Source organism: Periplaneta americana, chromosome 5 (assembly GCF_040183065.1).
Source record: "Periplaneta americana isolate PAMFEO1 chromosome 5, P.americana_PAMFEO1_priV1, whole genome shotgun sequence".
Taxonomy (NCBI): Eukaryota; Metazoa; Arthropoda; class Insecta; order Blattodea; family Blattidae; genus Periplaneta; species Periplaneta americana.
The window spans coordinates 164,832,268-164,852,197 of NC_091121.1; the positions used below are offsets into that span (position 1 = coordinate 164,832,268).

General features: G+C 34.1%; 1 protein-coding gene and 1 long non-coding RNA gene across 2 annotated transcripts in view; one reads left to right on the forward strand and one right to left on the reverse strand.

Annotated features, from left to right (window-relative positions):
• The window catches only part of LOC138700261 (2-hydroxyacyl-CoA lyase 1-like), a 49,681-nt gene that overhangs the window by 1,589 nt on the left and 28,162 nt on the right, over window positions 1–19,930 (forward strand). Inside the window, exons 2-4 of the mRNA XM_069826757.1 lie at window positions 350–576; window positions 11,999–12,180; window positions 17,679–17,855. Coding sequence (XP_069682858.1) covers window positions 350–576; window positions 11,999–12,180; window positions 17,679–17,855 — 586 coding nt within the window. The remainder of the gene's footprint in view (window positions 1–349; window positions 577–11,998; window positions 12,181–17,678; window positions 17,856–19,930) is intronic.
• The window catches only part of LOC138700265 (uncharacterized), a 56,526-nt gene continuing 37,274 nt past the window's right edge, over window positions 679–19,930 (reverse strand). Inside the window, exon 2 of the long non-coding RNA XR_011332317.1 lies at window positions 679–3,214. This is a non-coding gene — a long non-coding RNA (uncharacterized lncRNA). The remainder of the gene's footprint in view (window positions 3,215–19,930) is intronic.

Sequence of the window (19,930 nt, forward strand, 5' to 3'; positions counted from 1 at the left end):
TGAGATATATAATATTTTTTTCGCTAAAAAATTATTGCATATTATTTTATTGCAAACTTATGAAATACAGTACGCGATATATGTATTCTTTCTGCTAAAAAATTGTTGCATTTAGTTTATTGCAAACTTATGAAGATATGTACAATACGTTTTTGGCACAAAAATAAATTTCCATATTTCTTCATATGTTTGCAATAAAATAATATGCAACAATTCCTTTGAGAACTGCATGTTTATTCACTTACTTCAATTGAAATTATTTAGTATGTTCGTAGTTTAAGTAAATATTATTCTATAAAATGATCTGGAAAGTTGACAAGTTCGACTAATAATTGACTTTTTATTTTAGGGTGTGAAATATGTATTTGGATTTGTGGGTACCCCTGTGATCGAACTAGCAATGGCCATGCAACAAGCTGGTTTACATTATGTAGGAATGAGAAATGAGCAAGCTGCATGTTATGCTGCACAAGCAATAGGTTATCTGACGAAACGTCCAGGAGTTTGTCTTGTTGTATCAGGTCCTGGATTGATCCATGCAATTGGCGGTATGGCTAATGCACAAATAAACTGCTGGTAAGCTAATGGAAAAATTGCTAATATATTGCTATACTTCAAGTCTAGCCAAAACTTTGTATTTTTTAATTTTATCAACATTTTGAGTTTTCCCATAAGCCATTACCTTAGAATATAATTTTATTTTAATGCCCGTCTATGCTTATCTGATACAATTGTGTTAAGTTACACAAATGGTTTTTACTTATTTATTGATGAACTTTTCAGCTCAAGTGAGCCATCTTCAGATCAATTTGTACAATAATCTAACTGAATATATTTATAAATAGGGAGCGGATTTTTATGTGCTAAAAAATTTAAATAGGCTATATTTATTTTTTATGTGCTGAAAAGTATGAAAATATTTGCCAAAAATAAAAAAAAATATTTTTTTTTTTAAATATGACAAAAATACCTTACTTAGCTTGAAAAAAAATGTTACTAGGTTCTCACCAACCACACTTGAGTGCTAGTAGTTGGCCAAGAATTGCAGTGAACAACAAAGGTTATCTCCAAATTCTCCATCACAAATGCATGCCGATTATCTCTGAATAACGTCAATTTCACCTACAGGCACATCCTCCAATACTTGAGCAACTTTATACATTTTTTATATCCACTGTTTTTCCCAAACACATTCTGGAATTTGTCCCTTAGTAATTGTGCTTTTGAACCTGGTAGCGAGTCTAGTTTAATTTCCACGGCACGCACCTCCCTGTTTCAGACAACAGATTTTTGGATGTTTCGAGTTTTTTTATGGTGTCACACAAAAAGCTTAAATTTGCTAATAGGAAAGCCAAATCATTTTTTAAACAACCATCTTTCAGTATATCTTGAAGGATATCGAATGACGAAGCCCGATAACAGGGAATCACAACAAGATATATTGCCTTACTTGATAGACATGAGCGAGAGGCGAGAGATTTGTTTAAATTAAATAATGTTCATACCCGAGCTCTTATTTCTTGTGTTTCACAAACAAACTGTTGATTGAAATCATCTTCAGCAACAAAAAACATTCTTAATTATGTGTTGCAAGATCTCTCCTTCTTGTCCGTGTTAATTTATTCTCTAATAATAACACTGATATGCTGCCTAGCAGTACTCAGAACTTGAGGCGATACTATTACGAAAATGGATCACGGATACACCACACAGCGCTAAGAAACACGAAGGAACCAAGAATTCTTAAAAAGATAACGTACTTCTGAGTGATATAATTGATTTAGTTTTAAAATATTCAAAAGTTCTTGTAAAAAAGTTATTTAAGTAAGAAAACTCCAAGATTTATGTGTTTATAATAGATTTCCTGAAAATATGTATTTACATAATTTTTTTGTTACAAATTTAAGAGGCATGATAAATGATAATTTTATTACATGTGCCATCTATGCTTATCCTTATTTAACAAATATATTGGTTATACAATATTTTGTTACATAATATATTTATTTGAACGTTTTCGCCTCTATGGAGCCATCATCAGAAACAAGTAAGCCCATATGTATGGTGTGAGTACACTATATGTTGCCGTACAAGTAAACTCAGTTAATATTAAAAATTAAAATGACATGTTACTATTTAAAATCAATAATTGTAAGGCAGAAATTACAATATAAATACAAGGCGGCTCAATGGGCCGTAATAAAGTGTTACAATTGCTGATGAAATTAACTAAAATACTTTAAAATTGTTAAGATCAGAATTAATAGTCGTCCAGTTTGATGGTTATGTAGCTTTCCATATTTGGTGGGAGCTGGGGCAACAGCTGTGGGGAAGAAAGTATCAAATGTAATATCTATACTCAAAAATTTCAATGGTGCTCGTTTCCAGAACAAAGTATATACATATCTCAATGCTATTAATGCCAAGATCTTAATAATTCACATGAATCTGTTACAGAACATCTCGTGTAGAGATTTTATATGTACGTAAGCGCACGGAACAGTTGTTTATTAGTTAAAAGTTTGAACTATTAATTGTTAAGAGGGCAAATTTATACAAAATTAATAAGAGAAACGTAAATGACTGTATCTTAGGTTGAAAACTGTATGAACTGTAACTTACTATGATGAATGAGGATGTGTTCTTGAGTTCACTGGAGGCAGAAAGAAACTGGTCGGTGCGCTCCATGTACAAAAATTACGTAAACTATGTCACAGCTGATGGTGGAAGGGGGGGAGAATAGTGGTGTAAACTATGTCACAGCTGATGGTGGAAGGGGGGGAGAATAGTGGTGTTTTTATGTGAAATAAAATTCGGGTTTTAAACTTGAAACTTCATGTTCGGAATTTTTAACTTTGTTAATTGTGTTTTATCACACGCAAAAAGAATATTAAATTACATAGGAATCCGCTCCTTATCTATATAATTAGGTTAACAAATATGTGCATATAAAAATTGGAGGCATAGACCAGATATATAATGTTAAAACAATTAATTACATATAATGAGTCAATTGATAAAACATATTAAGAACATACTTGGCTAGAAACATGTTAGAATAATTTTATACATGTTTTTGGCCAAGTATGTTGTAATGCAAATTGAATTAATTTAAATGTGGAGTAACGTTAAGGTATGGAGCACCATCACCTGTCCTGGATTCTTGATGAGAGAATCTGGCAACCCTGGCTGCATGTGCACTGCTGTAGTTGGGCTGAAACGGATCAGAACGCAGTTCCAGTTGAAATTTTAGTTGGATTTTACCGTTCAAGTTAAAAATTAATATGACTTCACCATTCCAGTACAAAATAACTTTTTAATTGTAGCTAAATATTTATCGGTAAAACGACTTTGTTTTTTTTTTATCGGGTTCACTATTCAAGAAAATTTAAATTTACTGTAGCTTCTGTTAAACAGAAACACACTATGAATAATTTCAAGGGAAAAATTGTTCCAGGGCTCGGTATCCCTTGAAATTATTCAAGTGAGCTTTACAAGGAGCTACACCTGAAAGCGAGATTTGTATAGAAACACATTACGTTAGAAAAAGATGGAGCCTAATGTGAGCAGTCCATCTTTTTTTTCCTCTATGCAGACAGACAGAGAATGCACTCTGATGTATGAAGGTGACTTTAGTCTCAAGAAACTCCACCTAGCTAGTCAATTTCCAGTATCACCAATTGAAATTGTTTCTCGCTGAGTGATGAACAAATGAATCTACTTGTAAATGACCTGAATTTGGTTAACACAAAAAACTGGCCTCCTTACGCTAATATCACTGGTGTTGATGTGAGCAGACTCTGTGATTTTTTCGTTTGCTAGAAAAGCGACTCTTCATAACTGCTTTCTGTGAGTGTATTGACTGTGAAACTGAAAAAAATGAATTGAAATTTAAAAAGAAACAATCGACACTCTGCTAATTTCAATATCAGACTGCGAAAGATCTTCCAGCACAAAGAATGAAGTAATATCAAGAAATAGAAATGCTCTCCTGGTCTCCAAGCCATGTGTGTTGATATTTAAAAGCAGTGTTGGCCCTCCACTTCAAGAGTTCAATCCACACCCTTATGTACAATCATGGTTCTGAAATGGCAGATGAAACAGCATGTAGGAAACTACAGCCAATGAATGAAGTTAGAAATTACACATGAGGGAAACGGGGTCCTTCTGAAATAGACTGTAAGGTGAGTTGCACTTAAATTTTTTTTTTCCAACTACAGCACTGGACACCTGACTGACACAAAGACAATGCAACATGCGGCAAACCAACTCCCACACGCTTGGCAATCCAGTTCAATCTCTCTGTAGGAGGGTTGTTTTGATGTTAGATTGAGTGTTATTCTTCTGATTGTGTTAGTGAAGTGTTTAAATTAGCTTGCTCACATGGCCTCACAGAAATTTACATTAGAGCAAAGGATTTTCATGGTAGAGAATTATCTGAAAAAGAGTGACTGCGGAAAGGTAAAAAGACGATTTGCAAGAAAATTTCCTAATTTTATCATTCCACGTAGCAACTGCAGCAAAAGACCACTCTTAAATCCAAATCTAACACAATCAAAAGAATAACATGCAATCTAATGTCAATAAAACAACTCCTACAGAGAAACTGAACTGGACTGCTAAGTCTGCAGGAGACGTTTGCAGCGTGTTGCATGGCCTCATGCCGTTTGTGTGTCACCTGGTGGACCTTCAATACTTTATCTAAGCAAATATTCTGTATAGTTTAAAATTATAAGATTTATTTTGTTTCATGCATGTAGTCTTAATGAAATGGAGTACATATTAAAAGAGTAATAATTGAGAATTATAAATCATATTAGTATAATATAATACTAGAAAGCTAAGTACAATACCGGGGTAACTGATATATTGGAGTCAGGTAGCAACATAGCCCGACAGGTAACTTGACAGTACGACAACTACCTTCATACTAACCCATAAATCCCAATCCTATCTCACAAAGTAGGATCGTCCTAATAAAGACGAAAATAGGTTTCTGAGTGAATTCCATCATTTCAGAGTTTGATTATACAAGAATTCCTGCTGTTGTACTTTAGCAAATGCATAAGGTATAAGAGTTTTAATCCACTGCTATGACAAACAATTTCCCACCAAAGGTCTGTTCTCTTGCCCGGGGATGTACATGCTGTGATATATCGGTCCTGATGTATTACAATAATGACTCTGTACCGAGCGTGGTAGCTATGATGCTTGCTATGAATCCTGGGACCATCCAACCTGATTGAGACTTTTTGCGTGGTTTCCTCAATCTATTATGCTATATATTTCCAGTAATGAATGTAAATGCCGGGTTCGTACCCGATTTAAAAAAAAAACAGACCCGTAACTCTCAGACAATAGTATTTCAGTACCTCCAGCCATCGTAATAGTTGCAACATTGTACACAAGACAGCATCTGTCAAATGAAAGTTCGGCCTAGAGATACTGTAGATGGTGGTTTGATTAAGGGTTTTAGGTGTCCAGCTGTCAGAATAGATGTCATGTTGGTGAGAGAGAGCACCTCAGATCAGGTCGTCAGATATTTTCAGGTTAGAGAGAATGCCGAACTTCAGACAAAATGGCACCCCATTCATAGTAAAGTCGCGATATGGCCATAGAAATAAAAATCAAATAAAATAATACTCTGCATTTCGAACATAAATACCACTTTTTTGTATTATACCCATACATATAGCTCAACTTATGAATGATCGTTTACATTTGTAAATTTAATAATCTGATTGGCTATGTATTGTATACTTTTAGTAGAGCCATCGATGTAGCTCAGTCGGCAGACTCGCTGGGCTGCTGATCCGGAGCTCCGTTCGGGCTTGGGTTGGATCCCCCTTTGGTCTTTGGTTTCTTCCGAGGTTTTCCCCAGCTGTGGGACTGAAGCCGGATGGTCTATGGCGAGTCCTTGGCATCAACCCCTTTGATTTGATTACCCCCCTTTGATTTGATTACCTGGTTGGGTTTTTCCGAGGTTTCCCCCACCAAAAGGCAAATGCCGGGTAATATTTTGGCGAATCCTCGGATCTCATCTCATCTCACTACATCTCGCAAAAAAAAAAAAAAAAAAAGTAAAAAATTGCACAAAATTGTAAAAATTGTAGAAAATTACTAAATTGTAAAGCTATAAAAATTTGTAAAAATTGTAATTGTAATATTGTAAAATGTTGTCTTGTTCCACATCTTAAAGCTTCATTGCTCATGTAAGATTTATGGAATAAAATAAATGAATGAATGAACGAATGAATGAATGAATGAATGAATGAATGAATGAATGAATGAATGAATGAATGAATGAATGAATGAATGAATGAATGAATGAATGAATGAATGAACTCCTAACTCCTCCTCCGCAGTTGATCGTTACTGGGAAATTAGGATGAAGATGTGTTATTTCAGTTAGCTGCAATTTTCCTATTACTATTTTTGTTTGTTTGTAGTCAATTACTCTATTGATCATGTACCAGTACTAGCCATTTGCAAAATAAATAAATAAATGTTATGCCAGTATAAATGTGCCTAAGTCCCTATTTACACTTGCTATTTGTCGCGCAACATCAAGCGCTTTCTGTCGGCTATATGTAGCATCACCATTTACACTTGGCAGATTTCTCGTCCACAAGTCGACGCAAGTTGTCGAGCAACGTTCTATATCAAGTGCTTTCTGTCGGATAAATGTAGTATCACCGTTACCTCTTGGCAGATTTCTCGTCTGCTACTCGAGGCAAGTTGTTGAGCTCGAGCAACATGTAAGTGATATGGTGAGCCCTTTAAATGAACAGAATGGATTAGAGCAATATAAAAGCAGCTGTTTTAGCTTCTACAGCTTCAAGTGTTTTGTTAGCTTGCACTAATGTGAAGCAAAAAAAAAAAAAAAAAAAAAACAAAGAGAGACTGGGAAAGGAAATGAATATCCAGAAGGCAAGAGAAAGGGTTATTTCATGTTCTCAGTAAATATTTCAAACTGGAACAAAATTGTTCAATATATATTTATTATATTAAAATGAATTGTAAGTTTAATTTTTTTTCTTGCATATTGACTCCTGATGTTATTTATTTTTGTTTTGATTTCGGAGGGAATAGTATTGGGACGAACAGACCCCAAATTTTTACAAATATACTTCAGTGCATTTCCCCTCCAAATCCTATTGTGATAGTCCTTATTTATGATGTCATATAAGCATGGACATTGTTCGTAAAGCTTGATTAATTTCATTACTTGGTTTTTGTTCCACTTTGACATGATGCTACAAAGCGCGCGGAAACAGAGAAACAGCTGAAAGTTGTCTGCTACTGCTTTTTCCGAACCATGTTCGGGTCCTGTCGCGTGAATTCGGCTAGCCCACCTACGGAAATGTCGCACAGAAATAGAAACAGCTTCTACCCAGCAGATGTCGAAAGGGAAGGAACGAAATCCGTACTGCGCATGCGCTAGTGTAAATAGGGACTAAATGTTGACATTGGGACTGAAATAGAAAATTATAGTCCCCATAAATGACTGGACGAAGTAAAACTGCTTACTTGCCGAAAAATTATAGACATCTTTTAAACAGAAATTTAATTCTTGCTTCTGTAAGTAGAGAATATGCGTAGGCCTAAATTGTATTCTACTGTATTTATTTACATTCCATGGTATTCGTACATCACTTCACAGCTAGAATATGGAATATATCATCGTTGTTCCTGCAATAACTCCTATGTGACATATTTATCAATTTTCAGATTTTTGCCCTATTAAATAACTTAAATAGTGATGTATGTATTTATTTATACTGCAAGTGGGCAAGCACCCGGTGGCAGTTGTTTACACAATTAAACAATACACAATACAGTTATACAATTATATACACTATACAATAAGAATACACAATACAATTTAACATAATAATTACAATTAATAATAAGACATAAAATAATCTAATTTTACAATACAACCTACATATGTGTAGGCCCTACATAAGTTTCAACAGTCAAACTCTCATCTCACTCACTGTAATGGCACTATGACGCATTTCACTGAAACTTAGTACACATTTCACTGACAGTCTATAACACATTTCAACTGACACTATAGAACACATTTCATTGATGCTATAAATTATCACTGATCGGAACTATTCACTGCACTGTAAAACCATAACTCCACTGACTCACCTCGCTTCACTGATACAACAGTTCAAATAAGACAGATAATTACACCCTTATGCATACTTATAAACAGAACTACATTTAAGCTAAACATTTCTAGTCTAAGGCCCTCTTACACGCTATTTTTTAAATAATTTACAATTCAAACCAAGGGAGTAACTCGTCAGGCTAAATAAATACATGTCACCTTAAAAAAAAATAAATCTTAAATGTCACCTTAATTTTAATTTGCACTTTATACACAACTTTTTAAGTTATTCTTGAATCTCCTTAAGGAAGGACAGCCCTCAAAGACCGCTGCATATAGGTCATTCCAATCATTTATAGTTCTACTTAAAAATGAGAATTTACCTACATCCGTTTTCTGTTTCCTACATTTGATTTTAAAATCATGATCATTCCTACCATAGTACGTTGGATTTTCTAACCGAGCCGTTATGTCTACCCATGCTTTCTGACCTAGATGTGCTCTATACAATGATGTTATTCTAGTTTTCCTACGTCTGTTTTCCAAAGTTTCCCATTTAAGTTCTTTTATTGTATCGTTTCCATCTTCTCTTTTACCTTTAACAAATTTCGCTGCCCTGTACTGGATTCTTTCTAACGAATTTACCTGATATATTCTATAGGGATCCCAACATGTAGTTCTGTATTCCATTAACAGTCGCACTAACGTTAGATAAATGCTATTTCCCTCGATTTGGGGCTAGCCTTTCTCAAGATTCTCATAATAAAGTGAAGTGCCCTCCATGATTTACCCGTAATATTGTCAACATGCTCTCCCCAGGAAAGTTTGGAGTTTAAATACACTCCTAGGTATTTACAACATTGTTCTTGAGGAATTACAACACCACTGAATTCGTAATTAAGACTAGTTTCCTCTCGGGTTTTACAAAATGTTATAGATTTACTTTTAGAACCATTTATTTTCATCCTATGTATGTATGATACAGCAAATAATAAAATCTCCTATATGTAATTATATTTCTTTCTTTCGAAAATGTAAGAATTCACAATGTACGGTTGCCATAGGATGAATAAATGTGTTTTTTCCTCAAACTGAAAAATGCTATATTTTGCACATAGGAGTTATTACAGGAACAAAGACAGTATCAAAAATAATCTTAATAGTATCATGAAGTCTTAATTGTAGTCACAGTCTAGTTGAAATATATACTGTACAGAAATATACATATTCATATATGAGACCTCTCCATCCTCATTGAATAATCAAGGCTATCTGTTGACTACACATAAGTAGTCTTGATTATTTAATGAGGACAGCGAGACCTCATATATGAATATGTATATCAATGTTAACAGTCTTCAATAAACTGTTGTTGAAAATGGCCATGAAGTTATTTAAATATGAGTAATATGTCTAAAATGCAGGTAGTAGACCATTGATGATACAAAGGAGGAGAGTTCGGCCGGCACCGTGAATCGGGTCTCGGAATAGCTCAGATGGAAAGAGCATTCAGAGTGGAAAGCTGAGAGGTCCTGGGTTCGATTCCCGGTGCCAGAACGAATTTTTCTTCAATGATAGGTATATACAGAAGTGTTTTACAATATGTTGTTGTTTTCTAATGCCAGGCGTTTGACAATAAAGTCATTTGACCTCTTGCACTCCAATATTTTTCAAAGATATTATCATGACCAGCCACTGAAGCACAGATTTTGAGGTGTTCCGAATCCATTTCTTGGTTTGAGTTGCACAATGGGCAGTTAGGGGACTGATATATTCCAATTCTATGCAGGTGTTTGGCCAAACAGTCATGACCTGTTGACAATCTAAATGCAGCTACAGACGATTTTCGTGGTAAATCGGGAATTAACTGTGGATTTTGATGCAGAGAGTTCCATTTTTTCCCCTTGGGGTTGAGTTATCAAATTTTGTTTGTTGAAGTCTAAGAATGTAGATTTAATAAATCTCTTCACAGAGTAATACGTAGATTTAGTAATAGGTCTGTAAGTAGCAGTGCTGCTCTTCTTTGCTAAAGCATCCACATTCTCGTTTCCCAGGATTTCACAATGGGATGGTATCCATTGGAATACAATTCTTTTATTGAGTGATATTAATTGAGAGAGCATTTTAGTTATTTCTGCTGTTTGAGATGAAGGTGTGTGTTTAGAGACTCTTGATAGAATAGCTGCTTTGGAGTCTGACAATATAACTGCATTCCTAAATTTATTGATGTGGCATAGAAGATTCCTGAGTCATTCACTTATTGCAATGATTTCACCATCAAAACTTGTTGTTCCATATCCAAGAGATCTATAAAGTGAGAAGAGACAGCACGAACACCTGCACCGGCACCTTGTTCTCTGGAGATCAAGGATCCGTCGGTGTATAAATGAAGCCAGTTTTGTGGAGGATACCTAATATTGTCTCTAAAGACAATTGCTTCATTATTTCAGTGTTTACTTCTGATTTCAGTATTTCTTCTGTTAAATTTAGATTATATTCTACATTTAATAGAGTTAAAGGGTTTGGTTTAATGTTTTACAATATAGCCTACTAGTACAACACAAAGGTTTAGTATCAATACGGTACTTAATACAAGACAAATATTCATGAAGCGTTGTTGAATGTCATAAATTCACCTACAGAGTAGGAGGCATGAGAAATTAGGTACTTCTTTATTTGGCTCTAAATAATCTTATGTTTTGAGTTTGATTTTTTATATCCATACGAGGGTATTACAAATTTTTACTATCATTTAACATACTCCTTTCTGATAGAACGGTAGACTTGCCATTGGAGTACGAAAGTCATTTTTTGACGCGTATTTATGATAGGAACTGTTGAATTAGTTATAAAGTTTTCACAATTACGTACGAAGAAGTTTATTAATGAAAAAATATACTGACAAGCTATGGGCATTATATGTAGTTTTTTTTTTAAATGATTCTACTCGATTTCCTAAATTTGGCACCTACTATTATTTTAATTACTCTTTTTTTTTTGTAGTAGGAATATACTGTTACTATCTGTAGAATTTCCCCAGAATATAATACCAAAACTCATTACCGAGCAGAAGTATGCAAAGTATATTGTTTTTAAGGTACTGATATTTACTATCTCTTTAATAGATCTAATAGCAAACCACGCTGAATTTAGTTTGAGGGTAATTTCTTTAATATGATTTATCCAATTTAACACATTATCGATTTGCAAGCCAAGAAATTTGGTTGTTGTTCAAATCAAGATTTCAGGTATAACTCCCTGTAAAGTTGATTTGAATAATTTCGAGGGAAAAATTTTTCCGGGGCCAGGCATCGTACCCGGGACCTTTGGTTTAACGTACCAACACTCTACCAACTGAGCTACCCGGGAACTCTACCCGACACCGATCCAATTTCTCCCTCTATATCCACAGACCTCAAAGTGGGCTGTATGCAAAGTATATTGCAAAGTATACTGTGGGCTGTTATTGTTGTTGTTATTTTTATTAGGGATCTATTGTTAATTTTATTATTGCGCTTGAAATTTGCGAAGTTGAATTTTGGCAGGATTAAAATTGGATTATGTTAGTTTTGTTACAATTTAATACTAATTTATTGGCTGAGAACCCATCACATATTTTCAGGAGAATTGCCTCTGTTGAAGATTGGAATGTGTTGGAGTTATTGGCTGTAATTACTATATTTGTGTCATCTGCAAATAATATGGGATAACATACATCTTTTATTAGGGGAGCAAGATCATTTATGAACACTAGAAAAAGTAGGGGACATAGAAAAAGTAGGGAACCTACTTCGTAATATTTCACATCATAACCACGGATCACACTATCATAACTAAGTGAGAGTACAAAATAATAAAATATTTTCATCGTAGGCCCCTTCTTGTGATTGGTGGTTCATGTGCACAAGATCATGAAGGCATAGGAGGATTTCAAGAGTGTCCACAAGTGGATTTAGCAAGACCCTATTGTAAATATAGTGCCAGACTACTGGGACCGGCTCTTATTCCTACACATGTTGAAAAGGCCGTTCGACTCTCAACATATGGAAGGCCAGGTAATGATATCTTGTCTTGAACAAAGCACAAAGTCCACAGTTTTCGATACAACAGATTGTATGTATGGTGCAGTAAGTTAACAGAAAAAATAATGGGCCACTTGACTTTTCGAAGTCCCACATACAAGACATTGACATGCTCAGAGACCTAGAGCACAGATGCATAAGCTATCATTAACAGAGTTTTTAAAATTTGTTCTATTTCGAGTGTTGTCATAACTCGTACTGAAATGCACTTGCATAGCTCAATTGGCTAAGGCACTTGCCTGCAGATCTGGAGTTGTGCTCGGGCACGGGTTCGATTCCCACTTGGGCTGATTACCTGGTTGGGTTTTTCCGAGGTTTTTCCCAACCATAATGTAAATGTCTGGTAATCTATGGCGAATTCTCGGCCTCATCTCGCCAAATACCATCTCGCTATCACCTAACGCATTGACAGTAAATAACCTAGTTGTTGATTCAGCGTCATTAAATAACCAACTAATATATATATATATATACACGTATACAAATTATTTAAATAGGGTCGAAAGTTAAATTATAAGAGCGTCTACAAAAGGTATATCTGTAATGAATATAATTGTGGTACCGGATACAAAATTGTGAAGTCCACATTACATGGATGTAAATGTTGACATCAAATATATATTATATAAGCTATCATATCATATCATATCATATATCACATCATATCATATCATATCATATATCACATCATATCATATCATATCATAACATATCATATCATATATCATATCATATCTCATCATATATCATATCATATCTCATATCATATCATATATCATATCATATCATATCATATACGAGGCACTCAGAAGCAAAGTAATATAAGTGACATTTTTTTTTAAAAGTGAGATAAGTATATATTCTAAAACTTTAACGTCACTTGTGTTCAGAGAAAAAGTAATATAAGTCCAGTTCCAGTCAGTGCTGCTCCATGTTGGCCTTACACTTGTATTACAATGCATACAGAGTTTTGACTGAGAGGCAAACTAATACAAGTGCGTTGTTTACATAGTGTTGTTACGTTTCTTCTGTGTATGACTAATTCTTTTGCCATAATGGAGAGAGGTAATATATTACATATTCGAAACATCTTCGTGGAAGGCCTGCACACATTGAGCTGGACCAACTATACAGTGATCCAATAAGGATAACTTTTGCTAAGTGGAGCAACTTGCAATAGCTAATGAAATTCATCCCACTCATACACCACTCTTTCTTTGATGACCTGAAGCATTAGGATGGGCCTATAATAAGGACTGTAGGACGTGGAAAAGTGCGTGGAAGAGGAAGTTGAAGGAATATTCGCTGTAGGAACATTACAGATGCACTTCATGACAGAAACATAGATGTTTCATTAGATGAGGCTAGTGACGTAATGAACAGCGACTAAGGCTGAATTTCATTTAAAATTTGAAATTTTCTTAGCCCTCTTCTTTCCGAGTACCAAAAACCACATCAACTGTTGCCCTATAAATTGAATATAATATTCAACCAATCAGACACTATGTATTAAAAATGGATCTAAAAATACATTTAAAATTGCAAGCCTCATCCAGATCTCAGATGTTCTTCAAACTGTCAGATAATATCCTATGTAATTTCTACAAAATAAACAAATAAGAAATATCAGTCTATATCACAGACGCACTCATTGCTAAACTCCAGTTGTAAATGAAATTCCTCCATGAAAATGGATAATTCCAGAACATAGCCTACAAATTCCACGAAATCATTTCAAAAAAGATCCTCCATACATTCTTAAGTTATATGCCATGGAACTAATCTATCCTGATGATGGAACATCAGGAGCAGGGTATTATATTCCAAAATATCAAGAAAACTACTTCATACCATGTTCAGCCTCCTCCAGTCTTGACACTGAATTGTTAGCTATTGATGCTGCTCTTTAGTGTGTTACTCAAATTTCTGAAAGATTTGAATACTTCCCGACTCCAAGGGTCTATATTTAATATAATCAAGTATGTACCACACCTATACGCACATAGAATTATTCCAATTCAGAAACAACTAAGTGAACTAAAAAAACTCCAAAAGAAAATAAAATTTCAATGGATACCTAGTCATTGTGGTCTACCTGGGAACGAGAAAGTCGATAACATTGCGAAAGAGGCAACATATTTGCAACCAAGATCTCTTCAAGTGATATCTCCATCCAATGCCTTTACTTCAGTAAAGTTTCATTTTATAAACTTATGGATCAACAATTGGCTCTCTTCTGACAAAGGAAAAATTTTACAGTCCGTTAAAAAGAAACCGAATGACCTGCAAATTTACAAAAACTTGCCCAGACATGTTCAAACATTTTTAACAAGAGCCAGAACAGGTCACATTGTCACACAATTATACCTACACCGATTTCACCTTTCTGATACTCCTACTTGTATGTGGTGTAATAATCATGTTGAAGATCTGGAACACATTCTTCTATACTGTCCATTCATAAACCACAAAAGAAGTAAATTAAAATCATCAGTATCAGTTGCAGAAGACATATCTCTGCAGTAGGTATATACTGACTACACCCCAACTCTGGCTACTAGCAACAGGCTTCTATAATGAACACCGATCAAAATACCCCTAATTTACTATGAAAAAGAAGAACTGAAAATACTACAATGGACTATAGTTGACTTCATATTGTCTGCAAACAACTGGATACATTAAGAAGATTGATTGATTGATTCTTTTGGTTATACAGACACATCTTTTGTTATAATATGATAATAAGAAAGCTCAAGTGCTGTTAAGACAGAAATGTTTCAATTTTGTAAGCAAAGTCCTTGTTCTTGTTTTAAATAATATAAAAATACTGAAAACCCTTGCACTTATATACATATAACATATGTATATAAAACATATTTCCACAAACATATTTTCGTGGCAAAATAATACAAGTGACTTTAGGACCCTATTTTACCTAAACTGTTTTAGAATAGATAATTTCTATTTAGAAGTTAAAAAAATATAGGCACCAACATATACAACTGTAAATTTACAGCAACATAGTCCTGTAACAGATTTTTTAATTTCCGTTTCAACTTCAAAGTCACTTATCTCAAAACTTACTAAATGTCACTTGTATTACTTTGCTTCTGAGTGCCACATATCATATCATATCATATCATATCATATCATATCATATCATATATCATATCATATCATATCATATCATATATCATATCATATCATATCATATCATATCATATCATATATCATATCATATCATATCATATATCTGTTATGTTACCTATTTATGTTCTGTGTACTGTGTACTTAGCTCTGTTTCAATCAATAATTCAGTATGGTATTTTAGGTTGGGGAGGAATGGCAAAATCGACTCTCCATCCTTTAAATTTGCTCCAAAAAAGAATTATCAAAATTTGCCTATATAAACCTTTTGATTACCCAACAAAATTAATTTTTCAGGAATTTGGTGTATCAAATCTAGAACAAATTTATAAACAAACATTGCTGATTTACTTCCATAAAAATCACAATAAATTTAAATTTGATCCTCACGAATACCATATGAGACAAAACTACAGTTTCTTTCTAAATACTCCCAAATGCCACACAACTGCTGGATTAAAACACAGCAGAAATTTTGGACCCAAAATATATAATGCATTAATTAGAGCTTACCCTGAGCTAAGTACACTTAACACGCATAGATTTAAGAAACAAATCAGATTAATTATTTAATTCTTTAAGCTAATTGAGTTAAAAATTTATACTCTAATATTCATGTACTTTTGTATTTTCTATTTGTATATAGACCCTATTATTACATGCTGTATGTATTTTACCATTTATTAATGTTATTGTGCTCAATGAACTCTCTTAATTTTGTGATATATTTTGTATAACTGATCTGAACTGCGCCCGAGCATGAGCTTCTGCTCTTTCGGGCTGCAATGCCTAATGTAGCTTTAGTGTAAAGTATTAAATAAATTAATTAAATTAAAATTAAATTAAATTAAATAATATCATATCATATCATATCATATCATATCATATCATATCATATCATCTTTACAAATTGTGCAGTAAATTCGAAATTTATTTGAACCTTCATGAGGATATTGACATGCTGAGCAGAAGTGGTCTTCCAGATTCAAGTCTCAAGTCAGTAATTTTTTTCATTTCCTAAATAACGTTAAAATGAAGTTTTATAAAGTCTTGGGACCGATGTTTCAGTTTCTTTAACAAAAAGTGGAATAATTATTTATTGCCCAACTCCTACCAGTTATTGTTAGGCTTGACTTGCCCCCCCCCCCCACCTAAAAAAAAACAAACTATTAATTGGAAGAAAATTTCTCTTCCGCAAACAAAATAAAGATAAACAAACATAATTACTGTATATTATAAAAAAAAGATGTTCTCTGAAACCTAACTCAACTCTAACATTATTCCTATCGCAAACTAATCTGACCAGCATTTTGTAACATTACTTCAAGGTCAAGCCTAATAATAGCTCATAGGAGTTGGACAGAAATTATTTCACTTTGTGTTAAAGTGAAACATCAATCCGAAGATTGAAAAACTCAATTTTAGCATTATTCAGAAGAAAAAAAAAACTCACTGTGGTAGGCTCAAACCCATTCCCTTCCACATAACAGACAAACGGCTGAGCCATCTGAGCTACTGAGATGAGACAAAAGATCACGCTTCTGAGTGGCATGTCGATCTCCTTATGAATGTCATCGTGTGGATCGCACTATGAAACAACCTACAAGAATCAGCCCATTACTTCTTTTTTTCTGGTAGGTACTGTATATATTAGGCGTATAATAACGAAAACATTTTAAACAAGAAAAAAAAGTTGTGTTACATTTCACCAAAGCAAGAATTATGAATTATTCTGTTTATAAAAGAGAGAGATATGAAAAGAACTTGTTCTGTTGTTATTAGTTTGTCCAAACAAAAAAATGAATATAGTATAATGACAAGATTTGTACAACTAAAATGCATTATCATAACTGATATATTTTCTTCGGAATATGTATGATAAGAATTTTCTTGTGTTAAATTTTAACGTACCTTGTTAACATGTTTCGACCTATTTTCGGTCATCTTCGGAACTGGTCGTTGTTGGTCTTGGCACCTCTTGTTTCCTGTGTGGGTGCGTTCATAGTGTAGAGTCAAAACACAAGTCAATTTCAAAACACATACACTCTTTGACTCTACACTACGAACGCAAGACCAACAACGATCAGTTCTGAAGATGACCGAAAATAGGTCGAAACATGTTAACAAGGTACGTTAAAATTTAACACAAGAAAGTTCCTATCATAAATATTCCGAAGTGATACAGTGTTAAAAGTTGTGTAATCAAGATGTATGATATATTTTCATATTCATGATTCAGATTTAGCATTTTTTTGTAATATTTATATAGTTTCTCTGTATTACATATCATTAAGACTTGCTTATTCTTTGATGTTCTGTAGGGGTATCATATTTGGATTTCCCAGGCAACTTGTTGGCTCAACGTGTGGCTAAAAGCTATGTCGTTCATATGCCAATGTGTCAAGACCCACCTCTAGTCTGTGCTGATCCTGCTTTAGTCACCCAAGCTGCCAATCTCATAATGACTGCTAAAAGGCCTCTTGTGATCATTGGTAAAGGTAATTAAAAAAATGTTTTCAACTGCAACTCACAGAAATATTTTTAGAACCTATTTTAATAGGAAAGTCCAGGATAACAGAGAGGGTTTGGAATTGAACGGGTTACATCAGCTGCTTGTCTATGCGGATGACGTGAATATGTTAGGAGAAAATCCACAAACGATTAGGGAAAAGACGGGAATTTTACTGGAAGCAAGTAAAGAGATAGGTTTGGAAGTAAATCCCGAAAAGACAAAGTATATGATTATGTCTCGTGACCAGAATATTGTACGAAATGGAAATATAAAAATTGAAAATTTATCTTTTGAAGAGGTGGAGAAGTTCAAATATCTTGGAGCAACAGTAACAAATATAAATGATACTCGGGAGGAAATTAAACACAGAATAAATATGGGAAATGTCTGTTATTATTTGGCTGAGAAGCTTTTATCATCTATTCTGCTGTCAAAAAATCTGAAAGTTAGAATGTATAAAACAGTTATATTACCGGTTGTTCTTTATGGTTGTGAAACTTGGACTCTCACTTTGAGAGAGGAACATAGGTTAAGGGTGTTCGAGAATAAGGTGCTTAGGAAAATATTTGGGGCTAATAGGGATGAAGTTACAGGAGAATGGAGAAAGTTACACAACACAGAACTGCACGCATTGTATTCTTCACCTGACATAATTAGGAACATTAAATCCAGACGTTTGAGATGGGCAGGGCATGTAGCACGTATGGGCGAATCCAGATATGCATATAGAGTGTTAGTTGGGAGGCCGGAGGCAAAAAGACATTTGGGAGGCCGAGACGTAGATGGGAAGATAATATTAAAATGGATTTGAGGGAGGTGGGATATGATGATAGAGAATGGATTAATCTTGCTCAGGATAGGGACCAATGGCGGGCTTATGTGAGGGTGGCAATGAACCTCCGGGTTCCTTAAAAGCCAGTAAGTAAGTATTTTAATAAGCAGCACAAGTTTAAGCTGAATTAACAGTACTGCACTTTTGAATATATGTTACTTTCCATGTTGAATCTTTCGTACACTACTTTTAACACTTGAATATAAATAATTGATTAAATGGCGATCTTACTCGTGTTAATTGTGTAAGCATGTAAGCAGGTGCACCGAAACAGCTGTAAGCCACACATGTTTACACAATTAACACGAGTAAGATCGCCATTTAATCAATTATTTATGTTACTTTCATAATGCAACTGTGTATGATTTCGTGTATGTGCAATTTTAATGCGAACAATACCACTGTTAACGAAGATGATAAAACGATCAAGCTTTAGATGGGGTGTAGATTAGACTTTTTCCATATCTGGTAATGAATTGAATGAAAAATGGAAAAAAAGTACAATCAACACTTTTAAAAAATTCACCATTGCTTTATTCCTCATTTAGATAGATCTTGATGGAGTTAATGACGACATTATTAATTGTGACAAAATCTCATCTTCTTTATCCTTTCTAAAATAGAACCTTGCCTAACCCAGGTATAAGGACAGTACTACTCTTGTACAGTAATGACGAAGTGCTATCAGAAAACATATTAGGTAAAATTGCCAGTCAGTTAGTGGGGTTTAAAAAGGGCGCGTCAGCTACTACGGCTATTTGCGCCCTTGGTAAAATTGTTCTCAAACCCCTTCGAAGTAATCCCCTTGTGTTTTTATACAGCAACCTTAGCACTTCTGCTATGCTCAAAATCCTCTCTGGAAATCTTTATGCTGTCGCAAGTCTATTATCTGTGGTTTGATGGAATTATTGCAGAGGAAGCATAAGTATTACCATGATATTTTCCCAGCCATTCTATTAGTTCATCACCAATTCCACTTTAGGATACCAGGATTTGAGTACGAATTCCTGGAGAGTTACATTACTTTTAAAAACAATATATACGGTAGGGGTACATGGAAAATTAAAACTGTTCATAGAATCAAACCTTTTTAAACATAGCAGCAGCAGCAGCAGTAGTAGTTTATTCACCATAAAGATCTTTACAAATCATGGCTTCGTCAATCTTATTTCTAAGTCTTAATCTAGTTTCTGATTACACTATAGGTATATTTATGAATTTGTAGCTTT